The following is an 18,641-nucleotide window of genomic DNA, read 5'->3' on the forward strand; positions in this document are numbered from 1 at the left end:
GAGGTAATTTGGGGCCATTTAAGGTCGTTTACCTGTTGATTTTCAGTTACTTGCTGTTGATTTGGGGGTATTTTATGGGTCACTTCCTGTTTATTTTGAGTTACAGAACAGGAAGTGACCTGGGAATCACCCAAATGATTAGGTAGTGACTTAAACTCAACAGGAAATGACCTGTAAATGAACACCAAGTGACCTGTAAATGCCCCGAAAAATCTGACAGCTGACAGCTCTGGTGTCGAATTAGTGCTGGAAAGATTAATCGATTAACTCCAGTATTCGATTAGAAAAAAAGATTCAAATTAAATTTTGCTGCTTTAAGTATTCGTTTAATTAAAGTGGCATTGTAATGGTTTGTTTTGAAAGTGTTTGCTTTTATTTTCATTTATTTGGGTGGATACACGGCCCTCTAGTCTACCTCATTTCACATGGCTGAATCCATCTGCTTTCTGTTAAGACCAACATAAGCTAAGTTTTTGTTTGAGCTAATGATTTTTTGAATGCATTCGTAATCTAGTTTAAAGGTATATTTAGCCATTTTTTGTGGGAATATGTGTCCGGCCAATTTGTTAAGAGCATTGTAAAAATGCGTCAGCATTTTATACCATTTAAGATAGCAGAGTTTTGCTATGTAAGTTAGCCAATTGTTCTTTTGTTGTACATAGATCCTCTTTGTATATATATATATATATATATATATATATATATATATATATATATATATATATATATATATATATATATATATAGATAGATATAGATAGATATAGATAGATATAGATATAGATATATAGATATATATATATATGGCGGAAAACACTGACAAGACTGAAAAAGCACTTTCTGCTCTTGCACCCCACTGAAACTGCTGTATTTTTAGCCAAAACAACTGTTGTGTTTGATAGAACAATATGTCGAAATGCTACCATAGCAGATTCATGGCGCACTAAGCCCCCGAACTATTCTTAATTTGTCTGTTTTACCCTGAAAACCCGTTTCCAGACATCGTGCAACCGCTTTTGTTTTAACCCTGCCATAAAACTCAGGTAATTAACTATATTTATCATTCAAAATGTCTGTCATTTTTAGCTTAGAATCATTAATTGATGCCTAATATACCGTTTAAAAAAAAAAACTTTAAAAAAAAATAATTCACGTGCATATTTTAAACTTTTAAACAAATGACGTCACATTGAAAAAAATGGCGTCTGTACAAAAGTCACGGATATCTACGTCATAACTATCGCTTAATGTATTTTTTTTTTGTTATTGTATGTTAGATGATAAATAATCGATTCAAACAAAGAAAAATTGAGAAAAAAAAAATGTTTAAAGGGGTAAATATATGAAAATGAAAATCTCGACCATTGCTTGATGTCTGCGATTTCTGCATCGGGACCCTTGTTATATTCCCATGTTTCACCCATAAAATCCCCCCAAAATCCAGCTGAGGGCATTCACAACTGTGTCTCGACACTCAGTGATACATGCTACATGGAATTTTTGGTTCAAAACAAGGTAAGTACGCGATAATATTTCGTTAAAGTCATGGTGTCTGTAATTCTGCTCTCGCGTGCTCTCGCCTCCAGATAGGGTTTTGCTGTTTAAAAAACATTTTTTTTAAAAATGCCCTCCTGTTAGAATTTTTTCTTCCCCCAGAAAATACAGATTTTAAGCTTTTCAATTATGTATCACACATGCATATCGGACAATTTTTAAATTTGGCCAAGTTGTGGGTCTCAGAGAGGAACTTCGAGTCACCTGAGTGTTTTCCGCCATATATAAATACCTTGTGAGGCTCAGCTCAGGTATTTTAATTTTTTATGTCCCTTATCCGATTACTCGATTATTCAAAATAAATAGTTCACCGATTAATCGGCTACTAAAATAATCGATAGCTGCAGCCCTATTTCGAATGAACGAACGCTCCCAGTCTAAACCTTAACCCTTGCACAACCTAAGCCTATTTTGGCCAAATTTGCATGCATTTGATGTTGCCTTTATATTTCAAAGAAAAAAATGTTCACAATGGCCCAGTTGGGTCCCTATTTTCAGGGCACCTTGAACTTCATGTCCAAACTGTTGTTTTCTTCACTGACCAATTACAATCCACATTTTGGACCCAAAAAGACAAAAAAATCCAAAAATCTTTTTTCAAAATTTGTAATGTTGACGTCCCATTGACAACCAAACATGCTCGACCAACCGTTTTGAAGCTTGATAATATTTACTCAACTTGTTAAGATAAATATTCAATAGAAAAAAATAAGCTTGAATAGTTTTATGTTTGACAATTAAACACAAACAGCAGGTATGGTCATAGGCGTTTTTGGCCTTTACACATACTATGGTCAAAACAGGTTATATACATTGCAAAATAGTGAGAAAAAAAATTATATACATCATCTAACACAAAAAGGGTTTGGAGGACATCTCTTTGTGAAGTTAGGTGTTGTACCCATGACCTTATCAAAAATATATACGTACATGTAATCAAACTTCTCGAACACACATCTATATAAAAATTGAAGAGATTTTAGTGAAGAAAAAATATATATAACATTGAAAAAAAGTATTTTCAAAAATATTGACAAGTAGTTCAGTTCAATTAAAATTTTTCAGGCATGCGACCCAATAGTTTTTTTTTTTTTTTGCGCACTCAATAAAGCCTATTGAACAGGTCACGGAGCTGCGTCACACACAACGTCACACAGCCTACTCTGTCGCCGTTTGCGCGCTGCAGTCACTTCTACTCGCCAAGACGCCGGCTCATCCGAAGAAAACTATGACAATTACGGCTCATCTTGTTCCTTGAGTTAATGAAATAATGCATTAGCTTGCGCTAAATTTAGTTTTAGATTCATTCTGCGCGTTTCAAAGTCGCTCGCTCAAGCCAACCGGCCATTGCTTGCTTCGCATGCCTCCCTTTCCTTAGGTGGTGCCCCGATCGGAAATGTATTAAAAATGTTCAAATTCGGTTCGTCCTTCTTGACATCAAAACGGCTCTTGGGATATGTCGTCTTTTGTGCTGCTTTCGGTTTTGAAAAAGGACAAGAAATGATGGAAATATGGAGATAGATACATGGTCCATGCAGCGTTTTAATGCATATTTATGAGTACAATAAAACTATAAAACTCAAATGAAATCCCGTTTTACTTGGTCGGTTGACTTCAAATAAAAACTGGTGTGGACATCAACTTCCGCACTTTCAAATGAGACCAACTAGCGGCACGTGTGTGACGTAATTACAGCGTGACGAAGCTTCAAAGACGATATGCGTAAACGCGTCGCTGCCGACACTTTCGGTGTTAGAGGGTTAAACCTGAGACACTATTATAGTGAAAGATTTTGGTAGCAACTTGTTGGTCCCTTTTTTTTGGGGGGGGGGGGGGGTTTAAACACTGACACCTTTTAAAAACGATATCTCGATTCTTGGCAGGAGCAAAGTATCACGATAAATCACCATTTCGATATTTTGTCACACCCCTATTTGGGAGTATGGTGCTCTGGTCATCATGACATTCAGAATCATTCAAATTTATAAACAATGAGAAAATGACATGCACCTACCTGATACTTCAAATGTGGTAGCAGATTAAAATAGTTTAAAGTCACGACTAACTAAATAGCTTTGACGATAGAGATGATCAAATGTATGTGAATACATTAATGTACGTATGAATGTAAATGAAAATGGTATTATTCTACAGTTAAGCATGCCAAGTTGAGACAAAACATACTGTAGCTGCAGAAGAGAATTGTGCAGAATGCAGAAAATAAAACAAAAAAAAGTGAAAAAATGGGCATGGGACATGGCAGTAATCAAATTTTACAAACATTTGGTGTGTTATAAATTACATGAAAATAATGGAAGTAGTTCAACACGCTGCCAGGCACTCATCACGCCAATTTGCCCCTTACGTGCAGCATATATTTGCAGAGCTACTAGTCTACATATTGGTGACTTTGATTTTAGGATCTTTCTTCAACAGTGTACATCATTAGCATTTTATACAAGCTCATGGGAAGCATCAAACCAATTATGACTGTTGCCATGCAGAAGTAGGCAGCATTCTGTGCTGATGATGAGTAATGCTCGGTTCCCGTTTGCTCCACGCTCTCACATTAATATTAAAGCGCTGAGAGGGAGAGTAGGGCTTTTTTTTTTTTTTGGTGTGTGTCTATTATCTGACAGGTTCATGTAAGCAGCTTGATGTCAAAAGAGAACACAATACCAATCCCTTTTGTTGGGGGGTGATATTTGGAATGACCACTCACTACAAAACCATGATGTTTACTTTTAAATTAATAGTTGTTTGTACATTGGGGTCACAGGTGGGTTGCTAATCGCAGGGCACATAAACACCCAAAAAAAGCATGTAAACCCTTTGAAAATAAAGTCTAAAAGTACATAGACTTATAGAGAAAACTGACAAGCACACACCCCACAAAATTATACAGTGATCCCTCGCTAATTCGCGCTTCAAACTTTGCACTCTCAGTCCACCGCTGATTTTTTTACCAATTAAAAAAATAATAAATACAGGTGACCGATCACATAGTCTCCCTCTCCCTCCTGCTACTTTTCTTGGTCCGGCAGTGCACTGCAGTTGCTTATTAAAGTTAACGATGATTAAGAGACGTTAGTGTTTGATCTTGATGAAATTTCAAAGCGCCGCATGCGTCAGTCGTCGTTTAACTTATTAAACAGTTGCTGTGGCAACTCCTCATGTGCAAGTGAGCAGCTTTAGTGGATTTAATTGGACTCACTCAATAAAGCATTTAATGAAGACAAGCCTTTTTCTACTCTATTCTTGTTTAAGAAAATAATTCGGTGGGACAGTAACATGTTTAAAAAAAATCATAATTATTACTAGGGCTCTCAAACAATTGAAATTTTTAATCGAGTTAATCACAGCTTTAAAAAAAAATTAATCGTTACACTCGCAATTCAAACCATCTCTAAAATATGCCATATTTTTCTGTAAATTACTGTTGGAATGGAAAAATAAGACACAAAAGGGACATAAACATTCAACATATTGTACATAAGTAATGTATTCGTTTATTATAACAATAAATCCACAAGATGGCATTAACATTATTTACATTCTTTCTGTTAAAGGGATTTACGGATAGAAAGACTTGTAGTTCTTAAAAGATAAATTACTATCACATGTACTATCATTTACTAATTTTATATTAAAACCCCTCTTAATGTTTTCATTTTAATAAAGTTTTCAATCAAAAAATAAACTAGTAGTTCGCCATTGTTGACCTCGCCGAGCGGTGACGTCACAGCCGTTCTTCCACAGTGTCTTTAACCTTGTAGGATAGTGATTGAAATACACCACAAGGTGACACCACAAGGTGTCACTGTCGAGTTTTAGATTACCTAAGAAATCAAACCAAGGCAAAATCTGAGTATGTTTTATGTTTTCTTTTGCATAGCTATTTTGATTGGGAATGCCAGTTCTCTTTGCATTGAGCGCTTTTCTTTTTGTGAACATTATTGTTTTTGAGAGATAGGAATATTATTTTTGTTGTGCTTTCACTAAATGATACTGTAGCGACTTAACTGTTCCGCCCAAATGCATGATGAGAAATTGGGCAACTATGACTGTCAGTGGTGGCTGCAAATGGTATACAGTATGTTCTGCATTGTGTTCAATTAAGGGTGTTAAGAAAAAGATCGTCTCCTGCTCCGCCTAAATGCATGATGGGAAGTTGGGCAACCATGACTGTTAGTAGTGGCTGCAAATGGTATGCAGTATGTTCTGCGTTGTGTTCAATTAAGCGTGTCAAGAAACAGATCGTCTCCTTTCATTCTTCCCCACATTGTTCGCCACCATAGATTTGCCAAATGTTATGCCAAAAAAAGGGGTGGTCCAATGAACGCCTGTGTCCACTCGCATTTCTCTGCCTTTTCGGTATCAATATGCTAAAACGGAGTCATTGTAAACTGTTTGAGGCAACGCATGAACGGGTCATTCCGTGCAGGCGTTAATTGCGTCAAATATTTTAGCGTGATTAATCAAAAAAATTATTTACCGCCCGTTAACGCGATAAATTATAAATTTGACAGCCCTAATTATTACATTTGAAGTGCTTAAAAACCATGTAATAAAATATATATACATAAAATGGTAAATGGAGAATACTTATATAGGGCATTTAACTACATGGTTACCATGCCCAAAGCGCTTTACATTAGCACACATTGACCCTTTCATGCACACATTCACACACCAATGGTGCTGCTGCCAACCCATTGGGGGTAAATTAGGGTTCAGTGCCTTGCCCAAGGGCACTTCGACAATGGGCAGTCGTAGCCAGGAATCAAAACGCTGACCCTTCGGTCCCAGGACAACGCCAAGTGTGCCATGGCCGCCCCAAAACGTTTTTTAAATCCATACTTTGGGGGGGAGTGAAAACACATGTCTTAAATGTATCTTTCCAACGCTAAATCTGAATAAATACATTATACAATGAATTTGGAGGGGGTAAGGGCACTAATTTGCGGTTTTTCACTTATCGTGGCGGGTTCTGGTCCCCATTAACCGCGAAAAACGAGGGTTCACTGTGTTATTCTCATTTTTGCGCAGAATTTTGGTTGCTAAATTGTGTTTGTTCTCATTACTTTCGTGTAGTTAATGTTTTTGTTAAGTCATTGCTCAAAGGATTCAAGTTATTTATCCGTAGCAAAGCCAACATTTTAACTATTAGAACAATTCCAAGTGACTCAGATTTGCAATAAATAATGACGTTTTTCGTTTTAGAGACGTCACTTTTACCACGATCCCTTGCCTCAGACCCGCAGTAGCTTTGTCAATCAGCTGATGAATAGCAAGCACCCCACAACCTTAAAAATGGATGCACGTCAAGCATGTTTCCCTTATATATTCAAATCATGCGATTCACAGACTGCAAGACATTCACATGCAAGACACTCACATGCATTATAGGGGCTTGGGGGGTCTCTTACCTATTGTGGTTACTGCTGAACTTCTTATTTCGGAATTTCCTTTGCCTCTGGTAGTTTGTGTCCTGATTTGAAGGAAACGTCGAAGCATATCCGTGTTCACACTCTGTTGAGAGACAAAAACAAAATAAAAGACATTCATATAGCATTTAGCATTGCGAGTTTCAACAATCCTCCTCATCGTCCTCTTAAATATAAACTCGCTGCAGGTATTCGTCTTCAACGAATGACTTCTCCAGGCAACACATCAATATCATTTGCGTTGACAATTTCATATCGTGAAATTACCTCTTTCTCTTCTTTCGAGGTATTCCGCGGCTTCCAATAGTCGCTGGATATTTATCAGCTGAACAGCCGTCATTCTTTCCTGAGCCTGGCTGTCGTTCACCTTATCGCTAGCTATGCTCTCTACAGCGTTTAACATTGACAGCAGCAAAAACCCGATATAAAACACATGGAAGACAGTACTCCAGTTATCAGTGCGATAAGTTAAATATATAAATATTTTTCTACTTGGTTTAATTATCTTATTCAGGTCTTTTCGAGGAGGAGAAATCGTGTTTCCAGTGCTGACAAGCTAGCAAGCTACTCCCAATTTTTGCCAGGTTGATAGAAAATGTCAAAACCAGCGTATTAAAATACTAAAACGTTCTCATAAATACGATGGTTATTTGCTACAAAAGTTAAATATAAATCATATAAAAATTTCCCGAGGGAGACGTGAGCCAGCACGAGCCTGCTGCCTCTCGCTTCCTCTCCTGTTTGTTTTCCAAAACTGCACACCACGGAAGGCGGGGTCACAAAGGAGGAGGGTACAGAATGAGCGTGAAGCATTGTGGGAAATTGTGTCTGTTTGTTACATTGTCATAACTGTCAAACGTGAAAGATTTCCAAATTCATTCGTCTTAGTTTGTCTTCACCTATTCATGTTAAAGAAGATGTCTCGCAATTGCTTGCTGTTATATATTAACTGAGGGAAAACAAAACAAACAAGATAATAAACTGCATAGCTATCTCTGATGTGATTATAATTAGTGTTAAAAGTCCCAATAAAGTGATATTATACTTCAGTGCGAATTGAAATAATTTTTTTTAAAGCATGACGCTTGAATATTATATTTAATTTAAAATAGTTGAATTTTAAACCAGCACAAAAATTAATGACATTCTATATTTGTATCAATAAATACAGAATTAATACATATATGGCGGAAAACACAGACAAGACTGAAAAAGCAATTTCTGCTCTTACACTCCTCTTTAAAGTAAACTGCTGTATATGTCTATATGCTGCCATAGCAGATTCCTGGCGCATTAAGCCCCCCAACTATTTTTAATTTGTCCGTTTTACCCTGGAAACCCCCATTTATAGACGTCGCGCAACCGCATTTGTTTCAACCCAGCTATAAAAAGAAGGTAAGTAATTATATCTATTATTCAAAATGTCATTTTTAGCTTAGAATCATGAATTGATGTCAAGTATTTTGTTTAAAAAAAAAAACACTTAAAAAAATTATTCACTTGCATATTTTAAACTTTTTAACAAATTACATCACAATGAAAAAAATGGTGTCCGTACATAAGTAACGGATATCTACCTCATAACTATGGCTTAATTTTATTTTTTTGTTTTGTTACTGTCACATTTTCCCTGATATGTTAGAGAATAAATAATCGATCCAAACAAACAAAAATGGGGGGGGGGACACGTTTAAAAGGTTAAATATATGAAAAATCTCGACCACTCCTTGATGTCTGCGATTTCTGCATCACGACCCTTGTTATATTACCATTTTTCACCCATAAAATCCCCAAAAAATTCACATCTGTGTCTTGACACTCAATGATTCATGCTCCATGGAGTGGTTGGATTGAAACAAGGTAAGTACGCGATAATATCTCGTTAAAATCATGGCATCTTTAATTATGCTCGCTAATGCTCTGTCCTCCAGTTAGGGTTTTGCTGTTTATTTTTTTTTTAAATGCCGTCCTGTTCAAAATTGTTCTTACCCCAGAAAATTGAGATTTTAAACTTTCCAATAATGTATCACACATGCATATAGGACAAATTTGAAATTTGGCCAAATTGTGGGTCTCAGAGTGGAACTTCAAGTCACCTGAGTGTTTTCCGCCACATTTATTTAATAGCACGTTATTTAGTTATGGATTGTCAATTTATAAGCCATCAAATAAATATGTAATAATTATTGATATACAGTGACTTGACAATACACTTATCCGCTCTGCTCACAATAAAGCCTACAAATCCCATGAGACAACAAAATTGAGAGGCGTGGTTAACAGTCGAAGCCAGGCCCAGCAACACGTGACGTACTAGCTGTAGCGGTCTTTGATTGGTAGATGTCTTTGACAGACTTCGTGGGCAGAGCTCCCATTTAACCAATCAGTGAGCAACTTTGCGCCATGTGGAACTCAGCGCATCACGCCCACAAATAGCAGGAAGCAAACAATCCAGACAACTGTGAAGATACGGGAAATTACTGGAGCGAATTTTCCAGTCATTTACCCCAAAAGTAGCCCAATTTAAGGTTTTTTTTTCCAACCCGCATGCGACTGTTTTTCCTGTCTCTGTCTAAAAATAAACAGAAAAACAACAAGCAGTCGCGTATGGAATTTAATCTAAAAGACATTCCGGAGATCATCCAGATTACGCAAGGATAACAATCAGTTTAAATAAATAAATAAATAAATAAATAAATAAATAAATAAATAAAGGTTATTTTTTTCGAATGCACCTGTCAGCATTACATATTCCTACACGTTTCCCCGTGCGAGTTGGAGGTTTTTTATGACAGTCTGCGGGGGCGCAATGACATCATCCTAGAAGTGACTTGCAGGGCGCTGCAATGTGGTTAAATGTATTGCATCTGAGTGGGAGCCAGCATGCACAGTTTGCACACCCACACATCCAATCAATATGTCATATTTTGCTATTTTGAACTACTGTATACGTGGATGAACGACAGATGCCTCCCTCCGCGTAGACATGCACACACTCCGCTGTGGATCGCGTGCAAATAATGCGTATGAAAGATCCACGTTATAACGACGGTGTCAGATCATTTCGTGGTACTGAAAATCACTTTTGTTAGCGTTGTGGTCACCAAGCGCGGCCAGCGCTCACAGTGGACACGGTACTTAGTTGTATGAAACTGAGTTCTTTGTTGTCTGATTTTTGCGCACAATGAAGTGTGTTAGTCAAATGCATATAACGACACATCACTCACTTCCGTCCTTCCTCTCGGCGCTCTCCAGAAAGCGAGCAGCCTCCAGCAGTACTTGCACATTTTTCAGAAAAGTGTTGATCTGCTCCATCTGGGAGTCTTTGGAGTTAAAGACGTCATTGTAAGGAAAACTAGACATCTCCAAGTCTTGCTGATCCAAGACAGACGTCTCGGAATCAAAGTAGAACTCCTCGCTCTTCAAACTTCTTCTTTGACTCTCACTTTTGGCCATTTTTCCCCTCCTGTGGGTTTGCGTGGTTTCTCAGAAGAAACTATGAGACTTATACAAGTGGAAGCTGTTCGTGTCAGATGGATCCTCTTCTTTTTCTTTCTTTTTTTTTTTTCTTTTTTTTTTTTTATGAATGCGGGCTGTCTAATGTGGAGCTGCAGCCAATGTCAGTGGATGTAAAACCATGGGAAAACTTAAACCCGCCCCCTTTCAATCGAGGAGCTCTGCATGGTCCCTGTGCTCGTAGTGTATTTAACTACACAATGTCATGACGAAATGATTTGTACCATGACGTCACACGTACATAATGATGGCAAAAAAATGTATCTCTAAAAAGCTCCAATCAAAACATATTAAGTCCTAGCTGACTTTGCACGTTGTCAAATTATTCAGTTATTTAATATAATCATAATTATAACAATATGAACTCAAAAATACTCATACATCGGCTATAATAGCGTATCGAATGTAACACGTCACCTTTGTTCATTAATATTCATGACGTTAGCAACTGTTGCTAGGGGGGGTCAAACTCGCGTTTGTCCCTCATGCTAGATGCATGTCAATAGTGTACGAACAAGACTGAGCTAAACCTACCAATTCTGTCTGAAAATTATGTCCCTGATGCCAAATTCACAGGTAAAGATGTGGAAGAACATACAAATGTTCAGTTGAAGAGATGGCTTGAGTTTCGAAGGCTGAAAAGGAGCCGACCTGATCCAGAGTTAGTTTTTTTATCGACACCTTTTTCTTGTCTGCATTGCCTTACGCCAACTGACAACTTTTTCATTAATAACAAATCTGAATTCTATTACTTTATTTACACTTTCCCCTTGCTAAGGTTGTTTCTTTACAAAAGAAAAAGTAAAGCTGTTAAATCTAGAGCCCACCTGTAGGCATGAACAGGCTTAATACAAAAAGACCAAGGCCAAACATGGCTAATTTGATTAAATATTTGTATTTTAGAAAAATAGGCCTACATTACTGTTGTGATGTATAAATAAAATTTAATTTTTTTTTCAGGTCATTCATTGTCAGACAGAAGCAGCACGGCAAAATGCCACGCTAAAAAATATGTAAAAATATTAAAATGGCTTACTTCTTTGAAGCAGGCTGTGGCAGGCAATAGATCAGGATTGTCATCTGTAGGACCATGGCCGCCAACAAAATGTTTACTGCATATGAAGGTGAATGGCTTCACCTTGTCGGCGTTACACTGGTCTTTTGGACGTCCGCACAAGTTGATCCATTGTTCACATTTTTTTCCCTCTGAGTTTTTGGCTTCGGGAAATGTATGAAGAAAACACCTTTCATAAGTGGTTGGTCGTAATGTCTAGAGTCATTTCCACAGGTTCCATAGCAGCAGTGTTTATTCGGCATGTTCTTTTTTGAAAGATTACCAGCAGAAAATAAGCATTACTAGCATAGGTTGTATGCGAGTGCGCTTCTATGTTGACCCCATTCCGGTTTACGATGGTGACGTCACGCAGCCTTGCGGTCTAAAAATAGCATTTGTGCGGTACGGTATTGACGGCGATAGACGGTCAATTTATTTTGACTGTATGTTGTCGGCGATTAGCCTCGCAATGATCTTAGTTGTGGTTGCCTGCCCAAAACCCTTTAAGTATATATCAAATGCATCTTACCAGATATAAAATGACTACTACATAATCTGTGGTAATCGTTTGGAGCCCAGTTTTCTCGTCGAATTGCAGCAGTCCATCTCGCTCTCCTCTCCCGGGTCTCTCGGAATACGGTAGAACTTCAAGTCTCTCCGTCTATCTTCTCTGTTATTGCAACCAACCGCCTCACACACCTTCACCATTTTGATTATTAATGTTAACGAGCAGAAAAAAACGCCATAATAGGAGGAATTTACGTAGTGGTAATGTGTCAACAAGACGAGTGGACGGACAATATGGCGCGGAGGCGTAGTTGTGACGTCATGTGAGTAGGGTCTATACTCGGTTTATGGTTTTGGCCTAGAAGTTTGCTTTCGGTAAATCCATATAGAAAATGACTAATTTTTGGCAGTGGCGCATACAAGTTGACAACATATCAAGCTGCCCTAAATGCAGCGAGTACCTACAAACATGCTCCAAAAATGGGACAAATAAGTGTCCCACCTGTGACTAGGCAATTACATGCAGACTGTCCTGCATAATGAAAGGTGTACTGTATGTCTATCACTGTCAATGGCAGTCAACAGCAGACACGTATGTTGCAAATTCCTTCAAATAATCCTTGCTTTGTGAGAGCAGCCTAATGTTTTTTTTTGTTTTTTTTTTCAAAGAAAACCCATAGACTATAGACCCTATTCACCAACGTCACAGAATGACGTGTCGCTGTATCCGGCCGCCATATTGTCCGTCTCTGTTTAGCCCTATTCTCAATGGTTTCAATTAGTCGTTCAGTTTATAGTGCAATTCATGGAAGCCCCGGTGCTTTCAGACGCTGTAAACTCATTGGATGTGTTGCATAAAAGGCGTTATGTGGAAAAGCTTCAGTCTATCCATTCGCCAGATCCATATTTGATGCCTAAATCGATATTTTTCGACCTGCTCTCTTCGCCCTCTCTGCCTGACATCTGCCACCCTGATATCTACAACTATCTTGTCCACACAAAATCAGCCTATTCTCACGAAAGTTTGAAAAACTTTAAGAGCAGCACTCTAAGCAACATTACCCCGTGTGACCCTTTACTTCCAATTTTTTAAAATGGCGACAATCAATAAAAAAAGTTGACTGCGATGGCCGACGCTTCAAGGATAGGTGGATATTGGACTATTTCTTCAATAAAACACGCAACAACTGTGTCTGCCTCATTTGCAAAGAGACAGTCGCTGTTTTCAAAGAGTTTGATGTGACGTGATAATGATATTACCGAAGAAGACACGCTGACATGTACGACAACATTACAGGGAAGATACGCAGAGGGAAATTATAGCAACTTGAAGCTAGTTTAATTTCACAGCAGCAGTATTTCGCAAGAGCCCGAGTGTCGAAAGAGAACGTCACAAAGGCGAGTTTGTTGGAATTATGAATTAATGAAAAAAAATAATAAAGTAAAATGTGACACACAGAAGGGCTTGCTAAAATTTGTTTAAATATATTGTTCTATGTAAATCAGCCAAGGTAGCCCCCCGCATTTTTACCACACCAAATCTGGCCCCCTTTGAAAAAGGTTTGGACACACCTGTTTAACTTATGATCCGTAGACGAGGCCAGCTTCTTTCACTTGGTACCAGCTAAATATTATTCAAAATGTAATGATGGTGGAAGAAATAAGCATCTTGAATTTGAAACTGTATGGTGTCGCGATTAGCCTCGCAATGATCTTAATTGTGGTTGTCTGCCCAAAACCCTTTAAATATATATTAAATGCATCTTACCAGATATAAAATGACTACTACATAATCTGTGGTAATCGTTTGGAGCCCAGTTTTCTCGTCGAATTGCAGCAATCCATCTCGCTCTCCTCTCCGGGTCTCTCGGAATACGGTAGAACTTCAAGTCTCTCCGTCTATCTTCTCTGTTATTGCAACCAACCCCCTCACACGCCTTCACCATTTTGATTATTAATGTTAACGAGCAGAAAAACACGCCATAATAGGAAGAATTTACGTAGCGGTAATGTGTCAACAAGACGAGTGGACGGACAATATGGCGCGGAGGCGTGGTTGTGACGTCATGTGAGTAGGGTCTATAATATTACATACATATACATAATATACTTATACATAATACATGTTATAAGTCAAGTTGTATGCGACAGGGATCATCAGTGCACTCGAGTCCTGAGCTTTGATGGTGCACCACTCTCAATAGACCTTTAAACTGAGACATTTTTATACCATGGCTAAGTCCATTTTCAAGCAGAATGTGTCGAGGCAGGCCTGTGTACAGCTCAGAACCCCCCACTTTGCTACTTCAAAGCACCAGCAGCAGCCCGTGTTCGTTTGATGTAAAGTTCACACAGACAGAAACTTTTAAGTGCAACACACGAGGGAATCTTTGAAGGCTCTTGCTCCACCTTTTGTATGGCCTGGCCTTCGAGACAGACGCCTGTTTGAGCATTCCTATTTTGGAACAGATAGAATTGGTGTCATTTTAGCCAATAGATTTTTTTTTTGCCAGGAAAGGGGCCTAGAGGTGAAAGATTTTGTAGATTACACCTGTCCATAAATACTGAAAACACATAGAAAAAGATCAAGGTGGAACACTTGAAAGACAGAAAATTCTGACAGCTGCTCGATCTTAGAGCTGAGGACACTTCTATATTTGGAGGTGAAAATTAGGTGTGTGTTGACAAAAACTAATTTTGTAAATATACATATATTTTCAACACCACTTTTCGTCGTCAGTGTTGCGGGGTGTTGGAGCCTATCCCAACTGACTTTGGGCGAAAGGCAAACCACACCCTAAACTGGTCGCCAGCAGTGTTGTTAATAATGGTGTTAAAAGTTTAACGGTGTTCCTAACGATGTTATTTTTGTCAGTGAGTGAGTAGTGAGATACCTATACTGAGAATGTGAAGGCGCACGTTACTACAAATTGGTTGAATGATGCGCGAGTTGTCTGAGAGACACGGAGTAAGCAGGACGGGAGGGGGGGAGGAGGGAAGGGGGTTGTGACGTCATTGCAAACGTGCTATAGTACAGTGGGGCAAATAAGTATTTAGTCAACCACTAATTGTGCAAATTCTCCCACTTGAAAATACTAGAGAAGCCTGTAATTGTCAACATGGGTACACCTCAACCATGAGAGACAGAATGTGGGAAAAAAAAACAGAAAATCACATTGTTTGATTTTTAAATAATTTATTTGCAAATCATGGTGGAAATTAAGTATTTGGTCAATACCAAAAGTTAATCTAAATACTTTGTTATGTGCCCTTTGTTATGCAATAACGGAGGTCAAACGTTTTCTGTAACTCTTCACAAGCTTTCCACACACTGTTGCTGGTATTTTGGCCCATTCCTCCATGTAGATCTCCTCTAGAGCAGTGATGTTTTGGGGCTGTCGTTGGGCAACACGGACTTTCAACTCCCTCCACAGATTTTCTATGGGGTTGAGATCTGGAAACTGGCTAGGCCACTCTGAAATGCTTCTTACGAAGCCACTACATTGTTGCCCTGGCTGTGTGTTTGGGATCATTGTCATGCTGAAAGACCCAGCCACGTCTCATCTTCAATGCCCTTGCTGATGGAAGGAACTTTTCACTCAAAATCTCTCGATACATGGCCCCATTCATTCTACCCTTTACACAGATCAGTCATCCTGGTCCTTTTGCAGAAAAATAGCCCCAAAGCATGATGTTTCCACCCCCATGCTTCACAGTGGGTATGGCGTTCTTCGGATGCAATTCACTATTCTTTCTCCTCCAAACAGGAGAACCTGTGTTTCTACCAAAATGTTCCATTTTGGTTTTAATCTGACCATAACATATTCTCCCAGTCCTCTTCTGGATCATCCAAATGCTCTCTAGCGAACCGCAGACGGGCTTGGACGTATACTTTCTTCAGCAGGGGGACTCGTCTGGCAGTGCAGCATTTGAGTCCCTGGCAGCGCATTGTGTTACTGATAGTAGCCTTTGTTACTGTGGTCCCAGCTCTCTATAGGTCATTCACTAGGTCCACCCGTGTGGTTCTGGGATTTTTGCTCACCGTTCTTGTTATCATTTTGACGCCACGGGGTGAGATCTTGCATGGAGCCCCAGATCGAGGGAGATTATCAGTGGTCTTGTATGTCTTCCATTTTCTAATAATTGCTCCCACAGTTGATTTCTTTACACCAAGCATTTTAACTATTGATTCAGTCTTCCCGGCCTGGTGCAGGTCTACAATTTTGTCTCTGGTGTCCTTCGACAGCTCTTTGGTCTTGGCCATAGTGGAGTTTGGAGTGTGACTGACTGAGGTTGTGGACAGGTGTCTTTTATACCGAAAATGAGTTAAAACAGGTGCCATTAATACAGGTAACGAGTGGAGCCTCGTTAGACCTTGTAAGAAGAAGTTAGACTTCTTTGACAGCCAAAAATGTTGCGTGTTTGTAGGTGACCAAATTTTCCACTCTAATTTGGAAATAAATTATTTAAAAATCAAACAATGTGATTTTCTGTTTTTTTTCCCCACATTCTGTCTCTCATGGTTGTGTTCTACCCATGTTGACAATTACAGGCCTCTCTAATATTTTCAAGTAGGAGAAATTGCACAATTAGTGGTTGACTAGATACTTATTTGCCCCACTGTATGTGTTTTATAGAGAATGTATCCACTGTAGAGTCTGGCTTTTAAACCCTTGGCAAGCAGTCAGGTCAGTCTGCCATATTTGAAAAAAAGTGAGCCAGGAATGTTTCAAGAAATTCGTGTGGATTCCAGTTTATATCAAACGTTAATGTTGCAGTATTTATATCTGAAAACAGCTTATGGTACACAGAGGAACTTTATTTAATCAAAGCTTTTATAAGCTGTTATATGTACAAGCTGGGTGAAGACAAGCAGTTGATGTCCATGGGTTGTATGTCTTTACACACTGAGATGCCCTATATCTACTATAATATGCTGACTCAATATTTGACAACATTTTAGAGCTGCTCAAAAAGTGAAGCTTTTTACATACAACAAATCCATCAACAAAGTCAGAAAGAAAAAACAGAAATAAACATGTAAATGATTTAAAACTATATTTTACGAATCATTTATTTAATTTACATTTTCAGATTTAATTTGCTATAGCTCCATTTTGTCAGCCTAATGAAAAATGGTAATGATAACTCCTCGAAGTACACTTGCTGCCTGCTGGAATTATATAAAGTTACAGTGAATGACCTAAATTACCTTTCTAATTGCTCCACTTATTCAAGTATTGGCGAAGTGATCAAAGGATCTATATCTGATTTAATGAGTCATTCGCAGTTTCACAGCGCGTGCAGGTCTGTGTGTACTGAGGCTTGCATGGCTTAATCTAGAGGAACTCAACTTTCAACTCAACACTCTTTATGGAGCACACCAAGATTACTGTAACAAAGTGCTGTACATAAAGGTTAAACATAAATAGAAAGCCTTCATTGTCACTGTACAGTGCTGATACAAGATAATTGGTGTAATCAAAACATAACATCAAGTTGCAGGGGGATGTGCGTTGGTCATAAAATTCTTGATCTTACATAAGCAATAAGTGTATTTTACGATGTGAATTGGTTATCGCTTCATGGTTTCTTTTTCACGTAGGCCACCCGCAAGTCTCCAGTAAGTGTTGGGTGGAATGAGGCAAAGATGACAGGCGTCACTGTGGTCACACCGTCATTGTAAAGACTTCTGAGATTTTATAGCTTTAAGCTATTGATGTTCCACAGACACATTGTCTGGAGACACACATGAAGAAAAATTGAACAAATTCTTTTCATGCTATTGCTACAATTAAAGGAAGGAGCTTGCTTTAATCATGAAATTACTCCCTTGTCAAACTCAAAGACTAAAATTAAGTAAAGTTCACTCATGAGAGGAAGGTGGAAGGTAAAGAATTTTTAGTGTCAATATCAAGAAATTGGTTAACATTACATCAGCATACTAGAGGAGCACATTGACACACATTTTCTTGGCAGTTGAGTGTGCTGACTACTGACATACAATACTGAAGACTGGTTGGATGAAGTGTTGTGCGTATTCAAGGTAAGGACAACCTTACTCCCTGAAAACTTAAAAGGGGCTCAAACCAGTCTGAGCTATTAGCGCAGTAGCTGCCGCAGTGACAGCATGGTTTCAAATCCTGGTTGGAGAACGGTGATGTCACCACCGCCCTCGGATCTGTTGCACACTAGGCATGTGCCGATTGCCGGTTTCAAGGTATACCGTGGTATGAAAACGTCATGGTTTCAAAACTGCAAAAATGTGTGTTTTTTCTCTATGGCAACTGTCTGTGTTGAGATCGAGAGTGTGTGTATAATGTAAACATGATACGAGTCATACACACGTGCTTTTTATGGAAAATATTTCAATTTTTTTTAAATTTCAGATGTAATAATGTTGAGCTGTGGCTGTGGGTTTATGCTCACTGAAAGGACTGCATTTATCATTTTGTTTTGAATATTTCAGTAATTTTCTGTTTTTGTTTTCTTAACTATTTTAATTTAATGTTATACTTATGTGTGTATACTTATGAAACCGTGATATTTTTGCTTAAGGTTAT

General features: G+C 38.4%; 1 protein-coding gene across 2 annotated transcripts in view; it reads right to left on the reverse strand.

Moving 5' to 3' along the window:
• mxi1 (max interactor 1, dimerization protein) overlaps positions 1 to 10,626 on the reverse strand; it is a 67,723-nt gene extending 57,097 nt beyond the window's left edge. The window contains exons 1-2 of one of the 2 annotated variants that reach the window (XM_057843099.1): positions 10,229 to 10,626; positions 6,984 to 7,086 (exon numbers count right to left, since the gene is read on the reverse strand). In XM_057843099.1, coding sequence (XP_057699082.1) covers positions 6,984 to 7,086; positions 10,229 to 10,457 — 332 coding nt within the window. In that variant the 5' untranslated portion in view covers positions 10,458 to 10,626. Of the gene's footprint in view, positions 1 to 6,983; positions 7,087 to 7,268; positions 7,771 to 10,228 lie in introns of those variants that run through there. The other variant, XM_057843101.1, reaches the window with a different exon arrangement.
• Between the last annotated feature and the right edge of the window lie 8,015 nt (positions 10,627 to 18,641).

This window comes from Corythoichthys intestinalis, chromosome 8 (genome assembly GCF_030265065.1).
Source record: "Corythoichthys intestinalis isolate RoL2023-P3 chromosome 8, ASM3026506v1, whole genome shotgun sequence".
Lineage (NCBI taxonomy): Eukaryota > Metazoa > Chordata > Actinopteri > Syngnathiformes > Syngnathidae > Corythoichthys > Corythoichthys intestinalis.